The following is a 27,375-nucleotide window of genomic DNA, read 5'->3' as shown; positions in this document are numbered from 1 at the left end:
TTTCCATCTCTACAGCGTTTCACAAAGTGGATGATACAGCATACCCTCTTCTCCCTGGCCCTGGGGGACAGTTAACAGTTACCTTTCTTGGAAATAACCAGGGAGGGTAAGAATAGCCTCAAGTGTAATTGGGGACACATTCTATTTGTTCACTTACAGAAGGTTTCAGAAGGGTGCTCTGCAATTTTCTTTTTCTGAAAATGGGGCCTTAGGCCAAATGAGTTGGAGGACTTCTGACTCAAACTAAAGTAACTACAGGTTCTTTCACATGCAGTCATCTTTTTACCTACAATTGACTCTTTTGGCATTACAGATGGAAATTTATGTAACTTGAGAGCAGCACCGTGGGGGTCAGAAACTCTCCTGTCTGTTCTTCACTGCACTACTCATAATTCTTTAGCCCAGCATGCCACTAACAACATCATAAAGGCTCAAGAAGGGAATAATCCCATTTGCAATTTTTCAGAAATGTTGGGTTCTTTTTATAAAATGCTGCTGCTACAAGGAGGAGTATAATTGGTATGGATTTAACTAGTACATCTAAACATTTATGAGTACTTTGGCCATTTGCCTGTGATCTTTACTTTCCCTATTGTTTTCCTAGAGAACATTTAACCAGTTTAATTATTGGGTAGGGAAGCTTAACTTAGTATGCCTCGAAGTTTAGAATATTTATGCTTGGTTAGAAACAAAGGTCTTCCAAGACTGCAGACATTAGGACTTATATTTCTCTCCATCTCCCTGGTGTTGATGTGAGAATACAAATAATGTTTTGAATGGTGCTATAGTGATTTTAAGTTTTAATGTAACAATATTAATGATTAGAGCAAATATTATAGAGCATCCATTATGCACTGGGCACCATGCACTTTACATTTGTACAACATATAGTTCCCTCAGTTCCACCAGAAGTGATTCCCGAGCACAGAGCCAGGAGTAAGCCCTGAGCACCACTGGCGTGGCATCAAGATAAAAATAAATAAGTAAATAAATAAATAATAAAATATAATAAGCAAAAGAGAATAATCTTAAGGAGCAGACAGTGTCACAGTTACCCAGATTAGTGTCAACACTGGTATTTAGAAGGTTTGCTGATATAATAAGTTAAAGATACATTCCTTTTGGTGAACTTTGCCCAAGTAATGAAAAGTAAACCAAACCTCCTGCTCATGTCATGAGAGGAAAAAAAATACTTACCAGCAATGAGTCTGTCACTGTCACTGTCATCCCGTTACTCATGGATTTGCTCGAGCGGGCACCAGTAACATCTCCATTGTGAGACTTGTTGTTACTGTTTTTGGCATATCCAATACGCCACGGGTAGCTTGCCAGGCTCTGCCGTGTGGGCAAGATACTCTCGGTAGCTTGCCGGGCTCTCCGAGAGGGACAGAGGAATCGACCACGTGCCAACCACGTGCAAGGCGAACGCCCTACCCGCTGCGCTACCGCCCGCTCCACAATGAGTCTATGGAGAGTAAATTAACAAATCAATAGTGGCAGACGTTACGGCTTTTTATGTTTTGGAGTTACTTTCTTTTATTACATAAAACAAGTTCTAACAGAGTCCATAGCTTAAGTTAATAAAATATACAATAAACATATATTTTCTATTTCAAAAATAAATAAAAATTTTATTCTAGAAATTTAGATATTTTTTCTCATAATTTTTCTATTTTTCATAACATTTTTATTACAGTCTGGTGACATGGTCTTCATAGTTTTAAAGCATATGGTATTGACAGGCAAAGTTACTGCACACCAACAATACCAAAGATGCCAAGACCTCAGTCACTGTTCTTACATCACCTCTGACTTCTTGAAGTTATTCTTAAATGGCCAGCATGAGAATTTTTATTCATAGATTTTTATTAAAATTTTTATTCATAGATTTTTATTAAAACTTTCCTTTTATTTATTTTCTGGAATTTTCAGTGATTTTTATACTACCTCTCAAAGACCATTTTTACTGTTGATGTAACTTAAATGATGAAGAATTCAGTCATATCGTGAAAAATAGACTATGGGTTTGGATGTAAAAAAAAAAATCACAGGGAACCAAGACGGTTGTTCAAAAGGCCTGGGCACATGCTTTGCAAGCAGGAGTCCTGGATTCTATCCCAACACGCATGATTCCGGGAACACCACACACACTTAGGGAGGAGTCCTACACACCCACAAAAAGCATCAGAAATGTGTTTAATGTCAAAAATTCTATTCAGAGGACAGGAAAGTCTTGACTTGCATGCAGCCAATTCTGATTCATTCCCTTGCACCACACTGGTTCCCAGGCATCACCAGTGGTCACTCCTGGGCACAGTGATAAGAATGCCCCTGAAAGCCCCAAGATGTGGTTCCAATCTCCCATCCTAAAATTCTATTCATTTTTTCCTGAAGTATTTCTGCAGATTCAAATGGACATGGCTGTGTTACTATGGATTAGTAGATGTGGTGTTAAAGAACCTTCTCAGAGAAGCTAAGCATAGGTTAGTTTCTGAAAGCATAGTGTTGCCATTAAGAAATAGGGCCTTATCTTCAAAGATGAAACACCACTGACCAAGCAAGTGGAAGCAAAGATTAACAGATGGGACAACATTAAACTAAGAAGTTTCTGCACCTCAAAGAAAACAGTGACCATTACACAAAGACAGCCCACAAAATGGGAAAATTTAGTTATCCAATACCCACTTGATAAGGGATTAATATCAAAGATATATAAGGCACTGGTAGAACTCTAACAAAAAAATATCCAACCCAGCATCCCATATGGTCCCCTGAGCACCGGCAGGAGTAATTCCTGAGTGCAGAGCCAGGAGGAACCCCTGTGCAACACCAGGCGTGACCCAAAAAGCAAAAAAAAAAACCTCCAACCCCATCAAAAAGTTGGGAGAAGACATGAACAGAAAGTTCCTTAAAGCAGAGATATAAATGGCCAAAAAGGGACATAAAAAATGTTCTGCATTCCTGATAATCAGGGAGATTAAAATCAAAACAACAATGAGATATCATTTCACATCACCAAGACTGGCACACCTCAAATAAGAACAAGAACAACCAGTGCTGACACGAATGCAGAGAGAAAGGGACTCTCATTCACTGCAGGTGGGAATGCTGTCTGGTCCAGCCTTTTTGGAAAATAATATGGGCATTCTTGAAAAAACTAGAAGTTGAGTTTCCATCTGACCCAGTAATATCACTTCTGTGAATATATCCAGGGGCCCCAAAACACACAAGAAACACTGTCTGCACTTCTACGTTTCATTAAAGCATTATTCACAACAGCCAGAATCTAGAAACAACTTGAATGCCCAAGAAGAGATGACAGTGCCCATAAGCCACCTCTGGCTGGCGCCAGATAATCTCGTCATTGGCCACCACTCAGAGTCGCATGTCCTTCTCTCCCAGAAGGGGGCGTAACATGAGATTCACCGTAACCGGACCTCATGCCAGGTTATTTCATCCAGGGCGCTCCAGAGGGAGGCGGGTGAGACCCCTCCCTGTCCCAAGGCACCCAGCCCCCGTAGCTGAAAACCTCCAGAACTCAACTGCTGCCATGCTCATAGCAGCTCTCCACATGCTCGGACCGAGACTCACCCATGAATGAACTGATTTCTGGACCGCGCAGCCGCATTCACGGCCCTGTGACAACTCATAACTCACATCACCCATGCTCCAAGAGTACAGCACCACATTTGATAGGGTTCAAAGTAGGAGGCAATCAATCTCAGAGGTAATTTTTTTTTTACACACACACATATATATATAAAAGCACACAAGACTCAACCTTTAACAGCATGTTAGTGATCTCTTATAGAAGGGCTTAATGGTCCCACAGCAAAATACAGCAATCTTCACACTCTTTCCTTTAAGAAAATGCTTTTTGTAGCATTTTCAGCAGTGTTTCATAACAAACAATACAAAATAAATTATTTCTGTTCTGCTTTGGGGCAGGGGCTGGAGTTCCAGATGGAAACATCCGAAATATGGTGGTGGGAAGGTGTAAGGTGGTAAGGTGTAAGGAAAGGGCCTGCCATAGAAGCAGATTTGAGGAGTGGGGTAGTGGAAAGGAAACTGGGGACACTGGTGGTGGGAAATTTACACTGGTAAAGGGAAGGGTGTTGAAACATTATATGACTGAAACCCAATCATGAACAACTTTGTAACTGTGTATCTCACAATGATCCAATTAAAATAAAACGAGGGCTGGAGCGATAGCACAGTGGTTGGGCTTTCGCTTTTCATGTGGCCAACCCATGTTTGATTCCTCCGCCCCTCTCGGAGAGCCTGGCAAGCTACCTGTGCGTATTGGATATGCTAAAAACAGTAACAATATGTCTCTCAATGAGAGACATTACTGGTGCCTGCTCGAACAAATCGATGAGCAACAGCATGACAGTGACTGTGACAAATAAAATAACAAAAAAGGGGCCTTGAGAGATGACAACCTCATGCTATGATTTTTAATGCAATAAAAAATATAATTCAGGGGCTGGAGTGATAGCACAGCGGGTAGGGCGTTTGCCTTGCACGCGGCCGACCCGGGTTCGAATCCCAGCATCCCATATGGTCCCCTGAGCACCGCCAGGGGTGATTCCTGAGTGCATGAGCCAGGAGTGACCCCTGTGCATCGCCAGGTGTGACCCAAAAAGCAAAAAATATATATATATAATTCAATAAAAAAGATTTTAATGAAATGACTGGTACCAGTTTTCAAAATATGATTTGTGATGCAGAAGAGAAAATAATCCATGGGTCTTCCCAGACCACAGCTCATTGGGACAACTTTTTCTTTCTCCTGAGTATCTTCCAAAGAATTCAACACTCATTTTTCTGTAACAACAGCTTCCTATAGATGTTGTTCTGTGTGGATGCACAAAAATGGGAAGAAGGGGCTTATCTCTAAAAATTTCAGTCACTTCTGCTTCACCTATGTCTTTGATAAAAACTGAAAATGAAAGCTAGGTAGGAAACAAAAAGTATTTTTATTAAGTAGGACAAAAAACAAGCATGAAACTTGGACTGGAGAAAATAAAACTGACAACATTCATAGACAAAAAGATGATATTAAGAGCTCAAATGAGTCTACTGGGAAAAGTTAGAAATACTAGGGGAGTTTGGCAAGATGTCTAAATAGAAGATTAAAGTACGTCATTGCACTTCTGTTCAAAAGTAACTAACAACTAGCAAAGGAAAACAGAAAAATCCATTTTTATTTGTTTCAGAGGACGTCAAGTACATCTGAAGAAATTGACAAATAAAAATACTATTGGAGAGATTTTTTTTAATCCAAATAAATGGAGAGATACCATTCTCTTGGACAGAAAATATTATAAAAATTGTGCCCCTCTTCCCCCAGGTTGATCTATAAAGTTAACAGAGCTCCAATAAAAATCTTAATGAAAGTTCTCTTCGAACATAAGTTAATTCCATTACTTATACTAAATAATAAAGGACCAAGAAAATATAGGACATTGCTAAAGAAGACTAGAGAGAAGAGAACTTTCCCTTTACAGTGTCCAAATTTATTATGGGGCTATTATAACCAAGACAGAGCAAGATCAGACAAACAAACCTGTGAGGCAGAGAACTCAGAAAGAAACCCATGCACCTTGGGAAGCTAGTTTATAACAGAGGTGGAATGTCAGTGCAGCGGGAATGAGAGGGGTTCGATCCCCGGCATCCCATATGGTCCCCCAAGCACCGCCAGGAGTAATTCCTCAGTGAAAAGCCAGGAATAACCCCTGAGCATCGCTGGGTGTGACCCAAAAAACAAAAACAAAAACAAAAAACTCATAAATAATTTTTTTTTAGAATCTGGAGTAATGAAGGCTTATTAAGCACGATTCATAAAATAATAGATTTGGCTATATTTAAAATAATGTTGGTTCATCAAAGGCATCTTATGCAGGAAGAAAAGTTACAAATGAAAAATATTCAGGAGCTTCCCATGGCAGCTGCCATTGATTCCTTTTATCTCTGTGTGCACTTCACCATCGAGAGGTGGAGGCTATTTGTCTTGGAAGCTAGTCTCTCTCCTTGAATTCAGACAGACTTATTTGCTTTGCTGTAACACAAGTGCCATTCGGGGATGGCAAAGACCTCAAGAGGAGGGAAAATATGTTGTTTTAAACCACTAAGTTTGGTGGTGTTTTGTTTACACAAAAATCAACTTTGAACAAAGAACAAAATCAACTAAAAATTCTCATCAGAAATACATACTTAACTCCTATAAATTGATATGTATAAGTAGTTCAATAGAAGAATATTGACCAAAGCAGGAGCAGGCATTCTACAGAAGAGGAAATACACATGGCATATAGTTAGCTTTGGAAGAAATGTTCGAGGACAACCTGATTAAAAACAAAGGTAAAGCACAGCGCTGCGGCTTGATGCCTACTCGAGTTTAGAGTTTCAAGATGATAAGCATCAGCATCGGAGGGAAGTGGTACAAATATGAACTGGTGCAAAACCTTCAGAACTTAATTTTGTATCTCCTCCTAAAGTAAAAAAAAAAAGAAATCTGCAATTTATGACCCTTAAGTTCAAAAAAGAAAGCCCTATAAGACTTGATGGCATTAAGTTCAAGAATGCTTGTAGCTACACTGTTTGCAAGAGAAAAATCCTGGGAACAAAGTTAATACCCAACCACAGGAATATGACTGAATGAACACACATACCATACAACAAATGAATATATAAACATCAATGAATAAATGAATATCTACAACAACATGGACTGCTGTGGGCATTTCTGGGAAATATAAAATGAGAAAAAGCAGGCTATTTATATAAAGTTAAGACAGTCAAATTGAAAAGCATTTACATTTTAAGAATATTAAATATAATAAAATTACTTTTAAAGGAAAATAAATGAATAATCCATGGAAAATTATGTATGATAGTTACCCCAGAGAGTGGAAAACAGGAATGGGGAGGGTGGAAACTATATGGTTAGGCATGTAATTATCAGGGCTCTGACTTTTTTGACTTCAGTAACAAGTTCACAGATGCTTGCTATACTAGTTAAAACATATCCATTCCTATACACATTTAAATAGACCCAGCAAGAACCAATGATAAAAGCATGTCATAAACCTAAGGCTATGAATAATCTATAACCCGCTCTGTGCCTGAAGTCTCATTTTCTAAGTAATCATAAAAATTTTAAAACAGTATGATGACGCTCTCTGACTCCTGATCGAGTTGCTGAACGGTCATGATCCTAGAGACTGAGAAACAAATCTCGGAACCCAGCGACTATTGGCAGAAATGCGTCTGGACTCCAAATTAGGTTTTTGGCCCTGGGCCACCCCAGGCGGGAAAAGTTGCCAATCCACCGCCTTTTCCCCCTGGCGGAACGGGGGCCACCATCTTCCAGAGGTCAGTGGACAAACAGGTTTGGGCTCGCAGTGAGAAGGCACATGGGGCCACACGGGATAAGGATGGATGTGGGGCCGGCCCTTTCCTCCCCCGCCCTAACAAGACCCTTACTTGCCCATGAAAGACCTCTCTGACTCTTGATCGAGTTGCTGAACAGCCATGATCCTAGAGACTCAGAAACAAATCTCGGAACCCAGTGGCTTTTAACAGAAATCTCTCCAGATTTAATTATTAAAATTCTAGAATTCCAAAATCACATGGCTGCTACTGCGGCTGCATGACATCATATGCTATTCATAATCAGCAATAGAAAACAAAGTGTCTAATGTGGCTTTTTTGGCAGATCTAGGGGGAAAATATGAACTGGTACAAACTTAATTTTGCATCTCCCCCAAAAAGTTGAGGGAAAATCTCAAATAACAATGGTGGAGCCAGTGTCGAAATAGTGAATATAATCAAAGTAGAGAGAGAGTTATGTGGACATCATCTGCCACACAGATGGGGGAGGGTGTGGGATGGGGCATATACTGGGGCTTTTGGTGGTGGGAAATGTGCACTGGTGAAGGGACGGGTGTTTCATCATTGTATGGCCAAGTCTTAAACCCGAAAGCTTTGTAACTGCTCTCATAGTGATTCAATAAATAAATTAGAAAAAGAAAAACAGTATGATGAAGTCAAAGAGCACAGAAAGAAAATAAGTATCCTTATATCGGCTTTTAATTATTCATTCATCTGTGCAAAAGACTAACGCGGATCCTTTCTATCACATGCTATTGCTGCCAGAGATGAGACACTGAAAGACTTCCAGGACAGGCCCTGTGGAGTGAGAGAGGCAGTTAAAAAGAATGTTTCGACCCAGGTTCTAGCCCTAGCAGCACTATCATCTTCTGAGCACTACCAGGAGTGAGTAGCCCTGAAGGCCCCTGAGTACCTCAGGATAACCCTGGTGATTCAGGGCAAGGCGGGACCGAAGTAGCTCCACATCCTCACACCATCACAATGAGCCACCCAGTTTGGTTGGCCAAGTATTACTGGAAGTGATCCCTGAGACCTCTGAGCACTGCTAGGGAGGCAAGCCCCCAAAAGACAAACACAGGCCAGGGGCCAGGAGATAGTACCACATTGATCCATGTTCAATACCCTGCACCACATGCTCCCCTGTGCACTGCCGGATGCAGCTGGAGGCCCCAGCACTGCTGCGTGGTCCAGGGATCCTGGCACGATAAGACTCGAGCAGCATCAGATCCACCCTCAGGCTATTGCACTGAACTGATGACCCAGTTGGCTGAGAATCACCAGTGGGGCCCCTGGATCTCTTAAGCACATTTGGGAGGCAACCCCTGAAAAATAAATAAATAAATAAATAAATAAATAAATAAATAAATAAATAAAAGATATACAGGACAAGGGACTCAAGCCCTGAATTGTGTCCAGGCTATCAGTCTAATCATATGGGAACCAGCGAGTATAAGAAGATGCTAGAAGGAAAGGAGCGGAGAGAGTCCCAGGGCAAGACAGTATTAACCACAGAGTTCCAGAGCAACCGCCACTTTCTCAGAAGGACGGAAACAGAGTCTCTCCAAGGTCCTAATGTTTGTTTTTTTTTTTTCTTTTTGGGTCAGAACCCAGCGATGCTCAGGGGTTACTCCTGGCTTTACACTCAGGAATTACTCCTGGCGGTGCTTGGGGGACCATATGGGATGCCGGGGATCGAACCCGGGTTGGCCGCGTGCAAGGCAAACGCCCTACCCGCTGGGTCCTAATGTTTTGATGATTCTCCATGACTCCTCCCCTGCTTTCTCAGCAAGTGAATTCAGATTTCCCCTCAATGGCAGCAGCACTTAGTGACATCCTAGCCCTGAGGCGGTTCTAGGCTTATACACCTCAGGCTTCTGAGTCCTGGGAACATCTTTTCCTCTTGTGCTTGAATTCAAGTCATGCTACTTTATTTACCATGGCCCATCAGCATGCAAAAATCTACTAATGTGTCACTGCTGTACTCGGACAAAGAGGAAATCACTAACCTAGCATTTGTCAGAATGGATCCCGTCGTCTTAGTTTTATGGGCCCCAAAAATAATGTTCAGAGGGCCGAGGGGCCACTCCTGGCAATGCTGAGCCCAAGTTATGCTTGGTGGCCTCCAGGACCATACCTGGTGGTGCTGGGCAGCAGATAGTTGAGGGGTGGGGTTGGGGCTACAGATCTGCGTGGTGCTGGAGTTGGATTGGGGCCTTGCACTGCTGGACCACCTCCTCTATATCTCCATCTTCACACCTTGGGGCTCTATTAGAAGTTGATATGATGTGCTCTAACATAATTCATCTTTTACTATTTGAATGGACTGGAGCAATAGCCAGTGGGTAGGGCGTTTGCCTTGCACGCAGATGACCCGGGTTCGATTCCTCTGTCCCTCTGAGAGTCCAGCAAGCTACCGAGAGTATCTCGTCTGGACAGCAGAGCCTGGCAAGCTACCCGTGGCATGTTCTATATGCCAAAAACAGTAACAAGTCTCAAAATGAAGAAGTTACTGGTGCTTGCTCGAGCAAATAGATGAGCAATGGGATGACAGTGACAGTGACAGAGACTATTTGAATATGCACACATTGATTCAGCATCATCTGGGTTGCCTCCAACATGGAGAGCCCCACAGAGGGTGCTGGGATCAAAGATGCTTGGTGGAGGGAGCAGGTGTGCTAACAAGAGAGGCACACCTCACACGCCTTAATTTTCTCAGCACTCTTGGGTTTTTTATCAAAGGATTCAAAAACTTAATGACAGAGAAGGGGACACTCAAAGAGGCGAAGTGTCTTGCTATGAAGCACACATAGCCAGGACATGCAGGAAGCGAAGGCTGTGTGTGAATCTGGGGATGCTACTCAGGGCCCAGATCACTTTCCAGCTTGGTCCTGCTGCTCTTTGAGCTGCATCCAAGAGCCCTGTCTCGATCTGGACAGAGCATGAGGTTGCACTGAAATAATACCTATGTGATTTTCCAAACACCCACCCTCAACCAGATGTGCAAAGTGACCCAGTGCAAAGGGTAGGCTGCCTGCCAGAAACTAAGACTGAAACTGAGCAAGATGAGCCAGACAGCTCACCCGTCAACAGCCCGTTATCACCACGTTCCTGCTGCCAGGAACCCTCCTCCTGGCTTGAGGAAGGTGCTTGAGGTTATGTGACTACAGGCATAGTCTCAAGTGCCCGAGACCAAGCCAGCTGGAGCCTGAGGGGAAGGCGCTGCACAGTGCCCAGTGCACACCAGGAGCTGCCCCTTTGCAGAGGCAGTGCTGAAGCAAGCACTCTTCTCAGAGGCACAGAGCACGAAAATGGGTTGGTTAGGACAGGAGCTCTGATACCCGACTACCCAATCCAGGCACCTCCCGCATCTACGCCCACCACCTGCCTTGGTTCCCGAGGCTATGAACAAGTCCATTACATTCCAAATGCATACACACACACACACACACACACACACACACACACACACATAATGAAGTCTATGCTTGAACCTGCTTGGAGGTTCTGAATGTACCATTTCATCCCTAACATACGTTCCCCTGGATCTCCCTCATTCCCACTGGAGCTTTATTTTCATTTTTTAAAAATTAAAAAAATATATATTTTTTGTTTACAATACCATTAATAATGGTTTCTCATAGACACAATCCCAATACCACATCCATCACCATCTCACACCTGTGAGAACAGCACATATTAAAAAATCTGAAAATAGCCAGCATTGGCGGGGTAGTAATGAGAAAGGAACCCTCATCCACTGTCGGTGGGATGGCATCTGCCTCTATGGAGTGCAATATGGTGATGTCTCAAAAAATAGAAGTAAGGAGTCCCTCCCATATGACACGATGATACCGCTCCTTGGAATCTATCCCTACAACACTTCTCTGGATCTTAGCTTGTCCCTGACTGGCCCAAGCCCTTGAAGGGATATACAGCTCCACATTCCCTCTCACCCTCTGCTGATTCCCACCCCTACTACGTCCCTGCCTCAAGCCCTTCCCTCTTGCGGCTCCCTCTCCTAAGAGCACATGCTTCCCAGACCTAAGTCCCTTTTCCTGGGGTCCTCTCCAGCCATTTCATCTCAGTAGCGCAGCACTCTACCATCTCTTAATTCCAAGCAGGAATTGCTTTTCTCCACTTTATTTCATCTCTAGTGTTGCAAATGTCATGAGGGCAAGGACAGCATCTTGTTCTCTAGTTAGAAATGTCTCTGGCTGGAGTAGTCACTGAATATTAGCTCATTTAGCTAATAAACTAAAATGCTACTAAATTAAAAATTAAATTAAAAATAGTTACTCACTTCAGAAAACAAACTACAAAGTACTAAGTTCATTTGAAAAAGGGAAGAAGGGTTATCCCGGAGATGTACCCAGAGAAAGAAGTGTGTGTGTGTGTGTGTGTGTGTGTGTGTGTGTGTGTGTAAAAAGATCTACCCAGAGAAAGAAGTGTGTGTGTGTGTGTATGTGTAAAATTTTCTCTATGATGTCATAGGTTGAACTCATGAACAGCAGAAAATTGTAGACTGATACTTTTGTCTTTAAGCTCACTAGAAAACACTTGCTTCTTCCACATGAGATGAAAAACACTTGTTTTTTTTAATGAATCACCATGAGATACAGTTAGACTTACAAACGTTTGTGATTATGTTTCAGTCATACAATGATTGAGTACCCATCCCCCCACCAGTGCCCACTCTCCACCACCAATGTTTCCAGTATCCCTCCTGCCATCCCCGCCCCCCACTCCCCACCTCTGTGGGCAGGCACATTCCCTTTTACTCTCCTTCTCTCCTTTGGGATTTTATGGTTTACAATACGGGTATTAAGTGGCCATCAGCTGTTAGAAAAGATGAAAACCACTTGTTCTAGTCCTCAAGATTGCTTCAGAATCCGTTCTCTACTCCCAACACGAGATCATTTGCCTTCTCTGGCCAGGAAGAACCACCCAGGATTCTCTCAGGTCTTCCACCACTGAAGGGAGGAGAACGTGCCCCACTATAAAACCATCTCACTAACTAACTGCCCCTCCCTTTCATGGTCAAGTCACAGGAGAGAAAGTGAGGGTCATTTTTTTAGCCACCACGTGCTTCTTCACTCTTACTTTAATTCATCCAAATAGGTTTCCCAAGCAACTATGCCTCTTTTTCTTGTCTAGGTGCCCCATAGATTATATCCCATCTCACCCTATCCCATCCAGCCACTTTTGTCAATAGGTTTCCTAATTTGGGGTTAACATTTTATTCAATACAATATTCCAGGTATATGTGGTTTACTACATGTTCTCTTCAGAATAACCCTATAAATTAAAAGGTTCTGGTATTCCCCAGATGACAGGCAATGAAGCCAAGGCACAGAGAAGTTAAATTGCTCACTCAAGGCCACAGCCTCAGAAAAGAACCCTTTCAAAGAAAGCCTCGTTGATTCCGGAGCCCATACTTTTAATTATGACACCACATAACCTCATTTGGGATTCTAGTACCAACTGGCGCCTTCTTGAAAGAACCCAAGAAATTTCTTCTGGATGTTTTAAAATATATTTTTAAAATAATATGTACTTTATTTTATTTTTTCCCATTTGTATTAAGGTGCCATTGTTTATAATACTGAGAATGATAGTTCCATGCTTACTTATATCAATACACCCACCTATCTACCACCATACTGTCTGCTTCCTTCAAAAGACATTGTAGCGTATGGACACAATGGAATACTATGTAGCTATAAAAAAAAAAGTGAAATCACACAGTTTGCCACTAATGAATGGAACTAGAGGGCATCATTCTAGGTAAAGTTAGTGAGAAGAAAAGAGACTGATACAAGATTTTCTCTCTCATGTGTTAAATATACAAAACAGATTTGTAATAGTTTCTGTACAGTCCTCTTCCTTCACCAGCCCCCTATTTTCTTGCTTCCTGCATACAGTGCTGCCTCTCACTGGTTATCCTGAGTTATGTGGTGCTGAAATTCCACATGAGTGGTCTGCTTTAAAGTAAACTCAGGTTTATCGATCACACTTAGGCCTGTCCACTCAAGAGCCCAGGCCCAAAATACCTCCTTTTGAGAACTGTATCACAAAACCAACCAAGATTCACAAAGAGGTTTTCTCTGATTCATTCAGCTATCAGCATCAACATGCTAAGAGCCAGATCCTGTCTTCATGGAGATCAGCCAAGCTTAACCTTATCGCACCCTCAGACCAAGCTTTTCCCTCTCAGTTCCCTTTAAGTGATTTTTTCATCTCCAAGTTAATCTCTAAACCTTGGGGCTGGAGAGATAGTACAGTGGGTAGGTGGTTTCCTTGCATGCAACTGATCCAGGTTCGATCCCCAGCTTCCGTATGGTACCCCAGGTGCCACCAAAAGTGATCCCTAAGTGCAGAGTCAGAAGAGACCACTGAGCATTGCTGAGAGTGGCTCCAAAACCAAAGAAATAAATAATCAGATATTCCAATGTTTTGCTTCCCCATTGTCCCAATTCCTGCCTTTCTAAAGTGTACCAGTCACCCACATTCCTTCAAGGGCCAAGAAGATCCAAATGCATACAAAAATAAGTAGAAAATTAAAGGAAGTGTTTCTGAACTCTGGAGAGGACAGAGAGCTCTCATTCAAGGGCAGCCTTCAAACTATGTAGCATCCAGAGTGCTAGGGATCTTTTCCCACCCCAGGGTCCCTCGACCTGCAACACCCATGGCACCATCTTGCTATTCATCCAATCACACTTCCACCTTAGAGAAACCTTTCCAGCTACTCAACCTCTAGAAGCTTTCTTCATTTATCTCTATCACCCAATCCTCTGCTTTCAGTGGCCATCTACATTGAGGTTACATGTTTCCTGGTTGGTCCCAGTGTCCCCACAGAAGTTTAACGCCATGTGGGCAGGGACTTTCTCTGCTTTATTCAGCACCCTACTCCCAGCCCTTTTTAATTCCCCATCCCCTATGCCTGGGACCCAGTGGATGTCTTTAACTATTGGTTAAACAGAGAAGGGGAGACTATTACATACAAACATGTGTCTGAACATACTCAGGCATGTTCTTTTCTCAGGTGATATGAATCTAAATGCAGGATCATCCACAGAAGATATTCTCCCAGCCCCTCCAAGCTTTCAGGTGTGGCAGGTCAATGACAACAACAAACCCCATTGAAAGCAATTACCCAGACTCGACTCATGGACTGGAATGCGGCAGGCAAGAGACAGAAGGAACAAGTCTGAGTTCTACTCCCTGCATGGAACAACACCAGGCAAAGTAGAGACAGAGGAGAATGATCTCACTCCCAGAGATCCCCAATAAAAGCCTCCCACCTTTTTTATGAGCCAGAGGATTATGGGCAAGAACAGTGACAGTAAAAAAGTACTGAGTCAGAGGAAGAGAGTCAGCTCTAGCAGCCCAGTTAGAAGTCTCTGTGGAGTCTCCACTGGAGACCTAATGCAATTTCAAGAGCTGGGGGTGCAGACACACCATGAGCATGGTGGGGGTGAGGACGTGGCTCCGTGAATGCAACTCCCCTCCCGGGAAACAACCACAGACTCATGGAGGCATGCAAGGCCGTCGACAGGGAATGGTGTGGGCAGGCAGCCTGGCCCTGCAGACCTGCCCACCAAAAGCCCTGTCCTTGCCTGATTGGACCTAAACAGTCACACACAGGACCAACCTCCCATCCCCTCTTGATAAACTGTTGCACAGCACCCCACACTTTAACAGACAGTTCTCTTCCAGGGCCAATCGCAAGTCTTGAGCTCAACATTTTACAGAAGCCTTTTGTCTTGTCTGTAGTGAAGATGGAGAACTGCTGGTCACGAACATGTCTAAGGATTCTGGCACCCCTCATCCCCATCTTCCTGGTGGTTGATGAAGCAGCTCTACTGAGATTTGTTGGGGCTACGTTTGTCTAAGCTACAGCAATAGTTGCCATATGTAAGCACCAGAGGAAACCAATATGCCAGAACAGAGGCAAGCAAGTGGGATGGAGCAAGATGAGAGTGACCATGACACCAGGGGTGGGGTGAAAAGAGTTATTTCAAAACCAACTTGGGGCTCAGGGAGACTAACTGATTAGTTTTGTTATTATTTGTTGTTTAAGGTTATAGAATTCCATCTCTCTCCTCTCTCTGTCTCTCTGTCTCTCTGTCTCTGTCTCTGTGTCTCTCCCCCTCTCTCTCTGTATTTTTTTATAAAAATAGTGAAATAATTCTCTTATTTCCCTTTGTATTATTAATCTTAGAACAAAAGAGAAAGTAATATAGGAACAGCGAGACAAATTCTACTCAGAAAAGCATTCTATAAGAAATGAGTTATTAAAATATTTTTGTCATTATTTAATGTAAAATTTAACAGCAAAGATTGTGTATCCCTGTTATAATAGCCTGGGTCTCATTATCTTATATTCCAAGCATGAGGTAAGGATGAAGTTGACACTGAAGAGAAATGTGTAGAGAATGAACGGATGAAGATCACTAATTTCTCGAACATAAGTTTCTACTGTCTCTCTCTGTATTTTGAACCTCACCTTGTGGTGACAAGGCTTAGCCCTGGCTCTGCACTTAGGAATCACTTTTGGTGTTGCTTGGGGATCAAGCCCAAGTCAGTCCCAAGCAAGGTAAGCAAGTTAGCACCTATTCTATCTCTCTCCATTCCTTTCCCTACCTCCAAATAATAGTGTCTGCTAAGTTGACCTAAAATATTTTTTAAAAACTCGCTAATTTATACTAATCTTCATTAGGATTTTCTTCCAAGGCTGCCCAGGGGCCAGGGAGAGAGCTGGAGCACATGCCATGATTACCAAGGCCCCAAGTTCAGTGTTCAACCACACACTTCTCCAAGCATGGCCAAGGGGGCACTAAAGTCAAGTCTAAAGCCAAGGTCTGTTTGTGGGTGTGGCGGGGTGGGGGGCAGGCACACTTCCTATGAAGGCGTGTGAGGGAAAGGTCACCCCTGTCTGCTGCAGTTTCTGATACCCAGTCCTGGGTGGCGCCTTCACCACTGCCTCAGACACCTCTTCTTTGAAATTCCCCTCCTCGGGGCCACACCTGACTGCTGAGGCAGCTGTTGAAAGGCAGGTATTTATTTGGTCAAATAGCACTTCCAGCAGGGTGTTGCTTGAGGGGGAAACTCTGTGATGGTGTGGCCCTTTGAACAGTTCTTCAGAAAGCTGCCAGAGTGTCTGCACCCAGCTGCCTCGGGGAGACAGCCGGGAGCAGGAAAGCTGGCCTGCCCCCGGGCACAAAGGCCTCAGGATGAGTGGGGTGTGGAGGTGCTGAGACCAAAATCTGCAGCCAGAGGACCTAGTCTCCCCACACACTTGTGCCGGGTTCTTAGGCAAATCACATGCTGTCTTAGTGCTTTGGTGGCTTCATCTGTACAGTCCAGTCTCTCCCGAGAGATCTTCCCAGACCGCTGTGAGGACTGAAAAGTTGGTCTGTTGAGGTGCCTTTGGATTGCACCAAGCATTGTCACATGAGCAAGGTAGCAAGGTGGCAAGGTCAAGCCATCTTACTCATCATTCTGACCCCTGATCCCCTTATTTGGTGCCACGGCTGGACACACCCCCCTGTACCCAGCATGCACAGGTCAGGGTGGAGATGGAAAACAATGGAGAGTGATTTCTTTCCTCACTTCTCACCATCAGGAAATGCAAAGATAACTGAATTCAAACCCAGATGCGAGGACCGTTGGCCCCACTTGTTTTTTGAGCATCTGCGGGGAAGCCACTGATGACAGAGCGTTTTTTTGGGGGGTCACACCCAGCGATGCTCAGGGGTTACTCCTGGCTTTGCACTCAGGAATTACTCCTGGCAGTGCTTGGGGGACCATATGGGATGCCGGGGATCGAACCCGGGTTGGCTACATGCAAGGCAAATGCCCTACCCGCTGTGCTATCGCTCCAGCACCCAGAACGTTTTTTTAAAAAATCTGAAATCAGGGAGGACACAAGGTGTTGCCTTTCCCAGGGGACAGGTTCCACCTTGTTGGCATGGGGTGAGCCACTCACAGCCCTGCCTGCTCATCCAGCTCTTTTTCGTGCAGGAGAAATGGGCTCCCTGCCTCTGCCCAAGCTGGATTTCAACCCCACCGTGCCAGGAGCCCACCCATAGGGAAGTCCTAGGACGATGTAACGTTTCTACCAAATTAACCTGAAACTCACATCTCCCCACCAAAGTTTCATGAAAGCTGATTAAAAGTGTGATCCGACAGAAACAAATAACATCTAAACTGGTTGTTGACGTAGTGCTCAGACAATCTAATACAGCTGTACTATAAAAGACGATATGAAAGACAAATTCTTTATGTCAGAGAGCTTTTTAGCCTGAAATGTGCTCCACATGCGGCTGCATTCGCAACTGTGCGACATCTCATACTCTACATCACTGATGTACCAAGAGTAGCACACCACATTTGATGGAATATAAAGTCGAAGGCAACCAATCTTGATAAACACACACACACACACACACACACACACACACACATATGCACTCAAGGCTCAACTTTAACAACAGGTTAGTAATCTCTTATATAAGGGCTTAATGGCTCTAGGGTGAGGTTCAACAATCTTCACATATTTTCCTCAAAGAAAACTTTTTTGGATCATTTTTAGTGGACTATTCATAACAAGCAATACAAATACATTATTTAGGTCCTGCTTTGGGGGCAGGCTTTGAGAGTTGGTGGAAAACTTAGAAATATGGTGGTGGGAAGGTATAATGGTGGTGGGAAGGTATAATGGTGGTGGGATTGGTGTTGGAATATTGAATATAATAAATTATTGTGAAAAAGTTTATAAAAATTAAATTAAATTTTAAAATAATTTTAAAAACCAAATATGCTCCAAACATAATATATTGTACATTCACTAATAGAAGTTTTACTTAGGGTTCAGGAAGCAAAATCAAAGGGTTGGAAATCATGCCTTGCATAATCCCAAACCCAATCCTCAGCATACTGTGGCTCCCCAAACACTGCTGGGTCACTGAGCACTGCCCTGGGGTTGAGGGGGTGGGGCTGATGGAACCCAGGTAAGAGCCTTGGGATTGAAAGTGATGGCAAGATTGGCTCCCATGAAGAAGAAGTGGGAGGAAGAGGAGAAGAAAGAGAAGGAGAAGGAGAGGAGGCAAAGGAGATTATTTTTGCTTATATATTTTAAATTCGAAGGAGGGATTCGACTAGCCTCCCACATCATCCATACAACTGACTGCAATTCATTTCTAACGCTATCACTAGCAGTAGCGGTAGCTAGGTAGGTAGCTAGCGCTAGCTAGCTGCTAGCTGCAGCAGGAAGAGGGCACTGAATCCCAGAGGACAGGCCACTGCAGGGGGCTGAAGGGGAGGGAGCACGGCCCATGGCCACTCGTCGTTCTGCAGGGAAGTTGAGAGGGTTCCTGCCCCTCCTGTGCGGCTGGCACAGAGGGCTGTCAGGAAGGCTGCCAGGTTCGTGCCCAGGGCAGGAAGGAGGAAGGCCTGCTCGCTATCTCTTGCTGCTCCTCGTGTTTCTTTGCCGTTACTGACAGGGTTGCTGGAGGGGTGTGTGTAATCCCATCAACAGCCAACAGCCAGAGACTTAAAAGCAAGCTCCCAGAAGCGCGCAGCCGCAAAGTGGTTACGAGATATCTTATAACCTACTTCTCCCTGTGGGAGAAACTGACAAGCTTCTCATAGTTTCCTGCCCATGTGGGAGAGCCTTGCAAGCTTCCCATAGTGTATTCATATGCTAAATCCAGTAACAAACTGGATCTCATTCTCCTGACCCTGAAAGAGCCTCCAATGCAGCATCATTGGGAAGGTCAAGTAGAGAGAGGCTTCTAAAATCTCAGGGATAGGACGAATGAAGAGGTTACTGAGCCTGCTCGAGAAATCGATGATCAATGGGATTTTGTGATTCGTGATTCATGGTATTTTAAATGACCATTGAGACAAAACACTTTTGTAGCTTACCACTTTAGGACTCTGACTTTACAGTGTCTATGCCCCATTAAACAAGTTTAATGGCCAGAGCACTAGTATAGTGGGTAAGGTGTTTGGCTTATACACAGTTGACCGGGGTTTGATTCCCAGCACCATATATGACCCCCCCCCCAATCATTGCCAGGAATGATCTCTGAGCACAGAGCACAGAGTAAGTCCAGGTCGAGCTATATGTGAATATTCCCAGTTCTAACAATTTACCAATAGCCAGAAAATCCATGAGATTTATCCCTCTGTGATTGCTAAGGAACAGATTAAAATTACTGAGATTCTGTTGTGTGGAAGCTTATCTCTTAGCTGGCGAGAAGTTTGACTCTCGCCAACACTTCAGGTTTCACAGAAATGAAAACATGTTCCGTGTCTTCAAACACAGAACAGCTATGAGGAAAATCACGATGAAATAAGACTCATTCGACCTGAAATTGTTGACCTACGGTCATTTGTCTGAGGTTTCAAAATTATTCTTCTCATTAGTATGTCAATGGACACAGTAAATGTCTATAATTTCCCAGCCCTCATTCAACATTTCATTCCAGTTTCACAAAGGAAAAGACCCTTGTTAAGGTGAACAAATGGTTCCCTTTCACAATAGTTCTATAAACAGAGTCTTAGCAAAACTGAGTTTCCTGTTTGTGGTCATTCATCCAAGTCACACACAGTGAGAATTGCTCTGTGACCTGTTGGAATCAACTCCCTCTCAGCCACAGACCACTTGTGATCGTGCAGTTCCCTACTGGTATCACTTAGGGCAGCGCACAATCCTAGGAACATATCAAAGTGCAGTGAAAGAACATAGAAAAATGTAAAACAATAAATAAATAAATAATTTTTAAAAAGAACATAGAAAAATGTGTTGAACCCCACAAACAAAATTAAAATCCTGTCTCACAATGGAGACGTTACTGGTGACTGCTCGAGCAAATCGATGACCAACGGGATGGCAGTGACAGTGATAGTGTTTGATAAGTACAAGTTTCCTCACTGTCCTCATCTGAGGAAGGTAGTTCATAAGCTGAGTTCCTGTGAGGTGGCTCAGAAGCAGAAATGATGTAAAGCAAGGAGCCAGTAGAACATTTACTCAGCATTTCCAGAACCAAAAACATAAGCTACCAAATCACACATCATGACTAAATATTGGCACTAGTATATAGTGAAATGAAAACTAAGAGTGCCCTCGGTGCACTGCCCGGATTGAGCAGTTCCTGGGTAAGTAGCACTCTCCTCACAGTGCTCTCACTCTTCAGGGTGAACTCTGAATATTACTTTCACTCTAACCCTTTGTCAGATAGCAAAAAATCTCTTTGAGAGGTTCACACTTTGAAGACAGAAGCAGGGCAGAGGGAGAGTTACATTCCCAACCTGAAAACCCCGCTTGGATTTATGTAAATAATCAAAATCAGCTTCTGATGTCAGTAAAGGGAAAGTGGCCTAGGAGAGAGAGCCCAGGGTTTGGGGTGCTTGCCTTGCATGTAGCTGATCCCTGTTTGATCCCAGGCCCTGCACATGGTCCTGCAAGCACTGCCAGAAGTCAGCCTAAGTATGATGTAGGCAGGTAGGCAGATAGGAAAGGCCCTCTCCCAAGGAAATGATGAGAGCCAACCTTGTGAAAAATAGAAAAAAAAAAAAAAAAAAACAGGAACTAAGCCTCACAGCAACAGACCCACAGAAGCTCCTGCAGAAACAAAAGGCCAGGAAAGGAATTTCAAAGAAGACCATCACCAACCCAGCCCTACCCACCTTGGTAACCTCCTTAGCAATGGACTATTACCTAGATAGAAGCCCCACGGGGGGGGGGGGGGGGGCAGGTTGGAAAACTCCCTATAAAAGCCACCTTGAACAAAGAAAGGGCACGTGGCAGAGCACATGTGGTGCTCGACCATATGTGATGCTCACATCTCCCCTCTTGATATGTGTACTTCCAAGCTTTCATGTCTAATGATGGAATGTGTGTAGGGGCTCTACCCACCCTTGGAGAAGCCCGGGTTCTCTCTTCAGCACGTTACTCTCCACTCTCCCACTTTATCTTCCTCTTCCATTCAAAACCTCCAAATAAAAGCTGTTTTACTTCACTGTTTTTCTGCTCCTGAAATGCTTTTCTGAGAGGTGAGTCAAGAACCCAATAACTCTGGGTCCTGGGTGGCAGAGGTGGATGGGGAGAAAGTGACTGTCTTTCCTCCCTGCTTCACAAAGTCACCACCGATATCAAGTACAGCTACAAATTGCCCCAAAACAACAACATTAACAACAGCAACACATGAAGCAAAGTGATCTACTGTAAACTTTCAAAAAGCCCAGATACCTGAATGCATTTTCCATTCCTTGAGATTACACAGACAACAAACTAAAACCAAATACAAAGCTTAACTTTTGACACTGTCCTGCACTTTTATTTTGTCATCATTTCTATCAGATGTCTCAGGAAGAAATAATACCTATAGGGGCAGCAGAGATAGTACAGAGTGTGGTTGTTTGCTTTCCACATGACTAACCCAGGTTTGATCCTCAACATCCCATAAGGTGTCCTGAGCTGGATCAGGAATGACCCCTGAACACAGAGCCAGGAGTAAGCCTTGGGGGAAGGAAAGAAGGAAGGAAGGAAGGAAGAAGGAAGGAAGGAAGGAAGGAAGGAAGGAAGGAAGGAAGGAAGGAAGGAAGGAAGGAAGGAAGGGAGGGAGGGAGGGAGGGAGGGAGGGAGGGAGGGAGGGAGGGAGGGAGGGAGGGAGGGAGGGAGGGAGGGAGGGAGGAAGGAAGGAAGGAAGGAAGGAAGGAAGGAAGGAAGGAAGGAAGGAAGGAAGGAAGGAAGGAAGGAAGGAGGAGAAATTATTTAGAGTCCATAGGTGAGTAAACATTTAAAATTAAAGGACAAAGTGTGACACACTTTAGTTGATATAACTTTCACATGTCCAAATTTGCATATCTTACTTGTGGGGGAAATGTATACATTTTTAATTTACAAAAAAATACATTTATACATTTATCTTTACATTAACTTCTTTATAGCCTTTAATTGCTATCTTCATTCCACTCTCCTTTCACTGAGTATTTTCCTAGTTCCTGTACTGTCCCAGACTCTCTGGTAAAGTACCAGGCCAGAGCTGCCAACCAGCCCCTCAGGACCCCTCAATCATAGCTCTCAGACACCCAAAACTTAATGACTGAGGAGTAGAAACAAGTATATAAAAATCTGGCTTAATGGGGTCCAGAGAAACCACAGTCAACATTTTCACACAACAAACAAAATTCCAACTTTTTAAACACTAAGCCTGTTGGCACATGCTATACTTCAAAAGTATCAGTACTCTCCTTCTACAATCACCACCAGAAACCCAAGTTTTATTCTAAGACAGGACATTTATTCACTTTTGTAGATTTGTTTTGTTCTGTTTTGCAAAATCCTTTTGGCCTGAAATTTTAAACTCTGGCTGGCCCCAGAAACTTGATTTTAGAAAGCTGGAACAGAGCTATTTTTGTGCACTCCCCCAGTTCCTGTCTTTAGTTGAACATGAAGAGAGTAGAGATGGTCAAGGGTGAGATACAATCAATTGGTGAATCATGATCTCTCCTTCTCCTGCTCCCTCCCCCACCCCCCTTCACTTTTCTGCAAGGCAAGTCCAGACACTGTAGTCTACTCCTGGTCTTTCTGAAGGTCTTGTCCAGCCTCTAGGACTCACCCCCTCTCTCCTGACTCCTATACACTTCATGTAGGTGACAGCTGACAAGATGGCTATCAGCACCTTCCCCCCACTGACTGTGCTGGCAGAAAGCGCTACACCGCAGAGCTTTTGCTTACCTTTTATTTTCAGCGGAAGAATAAAATCTAACCCTAGATAACATTTTGTTTCCTACACGCTATTACCTGGTCAAGAAGAAACCCTGGGTTTTCAACCTCAGAAGCTCACCACTTTCTACTCAGACTGGGACCAGGACTCCAGGCTTACTGACCTTTTTTGGACTAAGTTAGAAGGGGAAACATGACATTGGGGCGGGGGCGAAGGGACGGAGGGACTCCAAAACAGTGTATCCACCTGTGAACACATAATGAAAATATACCAGTTGAGAATGAGGGTTGCCCCATTCCTCAGCAAATCTGGGAGCAAGGAGGCAACTGGAAATTTCTTTGATACCTTCCTTCTCCTTTCATCTGCTCTCCCCATTAGAACAGCTCTAAGATTTGAAGGCTGAGCAATCCAGCTTCCAGATACACAATAAGAGAAAAGAATAACAAAATGTTGGCTTATACTTACGTGACTTAAAAGTGAAAAAAATTCGGGGCCGGAGCGATAGCACAGCAGGTAGGGCGTTTGCCTTGCACGTGGCCGACCTGGATTCGATCCCCAGCATCCCATATGGTCCCCAAGCACTACAAGGAGTAATTCCTGAGTGCTGAGCCAGGAGTAACCCCTGAGCATCGCTGGGTGTGACCCAAAAAGAAAAAAAAAAGTGAAAAAATCCACTTTACTAATCTGAACACCAATTGCTTGGGGGTCTCCAACCAGTTGGCCAGTCAGTGGTCATAAGTCCAGAGTTCCACTGGCTCATGAAGCCAGCATGTGCCATGCTGAGCAGACACCTGTCTCTATTCTCCCAAAGAGTAGACCAGCCACAACCTTGTACTGAGATGAAGAGCAGCCGTGACATTCCTTTTGTTGGTTTGTTAGTCAGTTGATTTTTCATATTGGGGCCACAAGCCAATACAAACTTTGCTGGGTGGCACTCAGGGCTTACTCCTAGCTTTGTGCTCAGGGATCACTCTGGACGGTGCTCCAAGGACCATATGTGGTCCCAAAATTGAATCCAGGCTGCTTGCATGCAAGGCAAGCACCTTACCCTCTGGATTCTTTTCTCAGCTCCATGAAATTCTTTCAATTATACAAGATAATCAATTCTTTGGATTATCACAAGTGCTTATGATAAAAAAAAAACTAACAGAACTTTCAAATTAAAGAATGAGTTAGGTTTTTTTTTTTCTCAAAAAAGTTTCAAGCTTTCTGAGTTTTTCTTGGGTGGGAAGAAGCTACCAGTAATATGCTACTGGATAGATTGTCACTGTCACCCGTTGCTCATCGATTTGTTCATCAATTTGTTCGAGCAGGCACCAGTAACATCTCTCATTGAGAGACTTATTGTTACTGTTTTTGGCATGGGTGGAGGAATCGAACATGGGTCGGCCACGTGAAAGGCGAAAGCCCAACCAATGTGCTATCGCTCCAGCCCTGGATAGATTGTGACAAAGCTATTTACTCTCCATCAAAGCAAAGTTTTTTTTTTTCTTTTGGGGTCACACCCGGCAATGCACAGGGGTTACTCCTGGCTCATGCACTCAGGAATAACTCCTGGCGGTACTCAGAGGACCATATGGGATGCTGGGAATCAAACCCGGGTCAGCCACGTGCAAGGCAAATGCCCTACCCGCTGTGCTATGGTTCCAGCCCCCAAAGGTGTTGTTTTAACACTGTGTGAAAACATAAATACTACCCTTAAAAAATATATTCCTTGGAAAGAAAAATTTTCCTTTTGAAAAATCAGAGTATGCAAATGTTTCTTCCACTGCTGCTGAGAAGATGGTACTGTGTTACTCTAAAACCTGTGGTAATTGCATAGTTTTAAAATATGGAAACAGACTTTTAATTTTAATATTCCAAAAGAAGACTTGTAGTAGGTTTTGAATCTATTGTTTAAAACATCCAAATGCAACACCTTTCTACCAGGAACGTGACTAAATGCCACTTAAAAGGCAAACACTTTCTGGCCAAATTACTTCTTTAAAAAATGTTAGACTAACTAAAGAATGGAACAGAAATTTGAGTCCCAGGATTGTAAAACCTCAAGCAGCATGAGACCTCAGTTTAATGCTCTGCATATCCAGCTTAAAGCTCTTACTAATTTTTTATCAAGGGAGACCCCTGTTTTCATTTTGTACTTGAGTCATTAAATTACAGAACTGGCTCTGGAACTCAATAGTTATTTCCATTTTCCCATTGAATCTATATATTTTATAGAGCTTATATTCAGCGATGACAACCACTAAATTCCACTGTTAACATGGAACCAATTTTAATTGTAATGTAAGTGCCAAACTAAGCTTATCAAAAATATGCAAGTAATCACAGTGATATTTTTTGTGTATTTATAAGTAGTTATCACAATCACAAATAAAATAGAGAAAGCACAATTATTTGGGATGGTTCAAGAACAATTAAACATACTTTCTTGTTCTTATTATATCTTGTCCATTTTACTTTTGTGTTTAATAGTACACCGTATATTAAGTAAAACATGTGTATCATATTTATGTGCTACATACATTTACATGATTTAGAAATAAAGAAGCATATATTTGCACTGTATGCTCAACAGTTGGTCACTTATGGAAGTACACAGTCAAAAAGATTTCTAAGAGACTGACCTAGACTCCCAATAAAATGTTTTCCCTTGAGAAGACAACAAAAACTAAGAACTTGAGAATAAGTCTTGAGTCAGAAGTGGTAACTCTGGAGGAGGAGATGGTGCTACAAGTTGGTAAAGTGTGATGGATGAAACTCTACTAGTAACAGTACTGCAAACCACAAAGCTAATAATAATAATAATAATAAATAAGTAGCTTCATGAAGAGGAAGGGAAAGGAGAAACTGAGGACATTGATGGTAGGAAGCTGACACTGGTGATAGGATTGGTGTTGGAATATTGTATGTCTGAAACTCAATCATGAACAATTTTGTAAATCCTGGTACCTTAAAAAAAAATTTTTTTAATCTTTCCCTTCAGAGCCCAAACTCCAAAATTACTCCCTCTCCTGGCAACACTCTCCTAATCTTCCCAATATTTCCAGTAGAGAGAGGGAGGGTTCCTGTAAAGAGGACCTGGGTTCTTCTGGTTTTGGTTTGGCTTTTGAAAAGTTTTTTTTTTCTTTTTGGGTTTGGATTTTGAGTGGTGTCCAGGGGCTACTTCTGGCTTAGTGCTTAGGGGTCGCCCCTAGCAGGATCCCTGGAGACCAGACGTTGCGCGGGGGCGGGGGGGAGAGGGGGAGGTGGTGTTGCTGCCGCAAGCCCTGCCTCCCCTCTGCAAAGATGCGCACCAGTAGCCCTTTGCGCTCTATCCCACTCAGGTAAGTGGGTCTGAAGTCAGGACTCAGTTCAAATGCAGCTGCCACTTCATGAAGTGGACACACCTTGTCACCACCTGCTGCCCTGATCCACGTCCCCACGCGGTACACCTGCAGGTGCTGAGGCCGCACCAGGGACACCAGCACTTAAACCAGGCGCTTCTCTGCTGGACCGAGCGCCTGGTCCGACTCTGTCTCTATTCGTATCAGGTCTCACTGCGCCAAAGACTGGTGGGCCCTGGCACTTAAGACACTGGGCAAAGGGCAGCTCTGGAAGGGGACGGGGGAACCTCAGAGTGATAGCACTTACAAGAGCTCCCTCTCAAAAGACGATGCGGAACTGCTGCCACTGCTCCGAATCCCCTACAAAGAGGCTTCAAAGGACGCCTGGGGTGCTCAAAGCCTGGCCAGGGTCCCGAGGCCGGACGGGACTCGACCTCCACCACCGCCACCCGCAGCTGACTACTTTCTCCCCTGCTGGCCCACGCCTCGCCCCGGCCTTCACCGCCGTGCCGGGTAACCCGTGGCCACTCCCTCCGGGGGCCCCCCGCACGGGAGCCAGCAGGGGGTCCCCTCCCGAGCCCCGGCGACCTGTCGGCGCAGACGGAGCCCGCCACGCCCCCCTGTCCCCTCGGGGACCTCACCTGGATGGCTTGGCCGCTGCCCGGCGCCGTGGGGCCCCCGACCAGCTTGCAGAAGAGCTCGGGCCGGGGCCGCGCGCCGCCCGACTCCCGCTCCCCGCAGGTGGCGGTGGCCCAAATCCGGGCGGCCTGGGCCAGGTTGAAGTAGGGCGGCAGCAGGCTGCGCGGGGCCGCGGCCGGGCACACGACGGGCGGCGGCAGCAGCAGCAGCAGCAGTGGCGGCGGCAGCAGCGGGACTCGCCGCCGTGCCCGGCCCCGAGCGCGCGAGGCCGTCTCCAT

The 27,375-nt window shown here is 44.2% G+C and overlaps 1 protein-coding gene across 1 annotated transcript in view; it reads right to left on the bottom strand.

Moving 5' to 3' along the window:
- The window catches only part of LAMA3 (laminin subunit alpha 3), a 264,171-nt gene extending 236,796 nt beyond the window's left edge, over positions 1-27,375 (bottom strand). The window contains exon 1 of the mRNA XM_055129258.1: positions 27,100-27,375. Coding sequence (XP_054985233.1) covers positions 27,100-27,375 — 276 coding nt within the window. The remainder of the gene's footprint in view (positions 1-27,099) is intronic.

The sequence above is a fragment of the Sorex araneus genome, chromosome 2 (assembly GCF_027595985.1).
Source record: "Sorex araneus isolate mSorAra2 chromosome 2, mSorAra2.pri, whole genome shotgun sequence".
Lineage (NCBI taxonomy): Eukaryota > Metazoa > Chordata > Mammalia > Eulipotyphla > Soricidae > Sorex > Sorex araneus.
The sequence above is the reverse complement of the archived record's forward strand: the minus strand, read 5'-3'. Positions and strand labels throughout refer to the sequence as shown.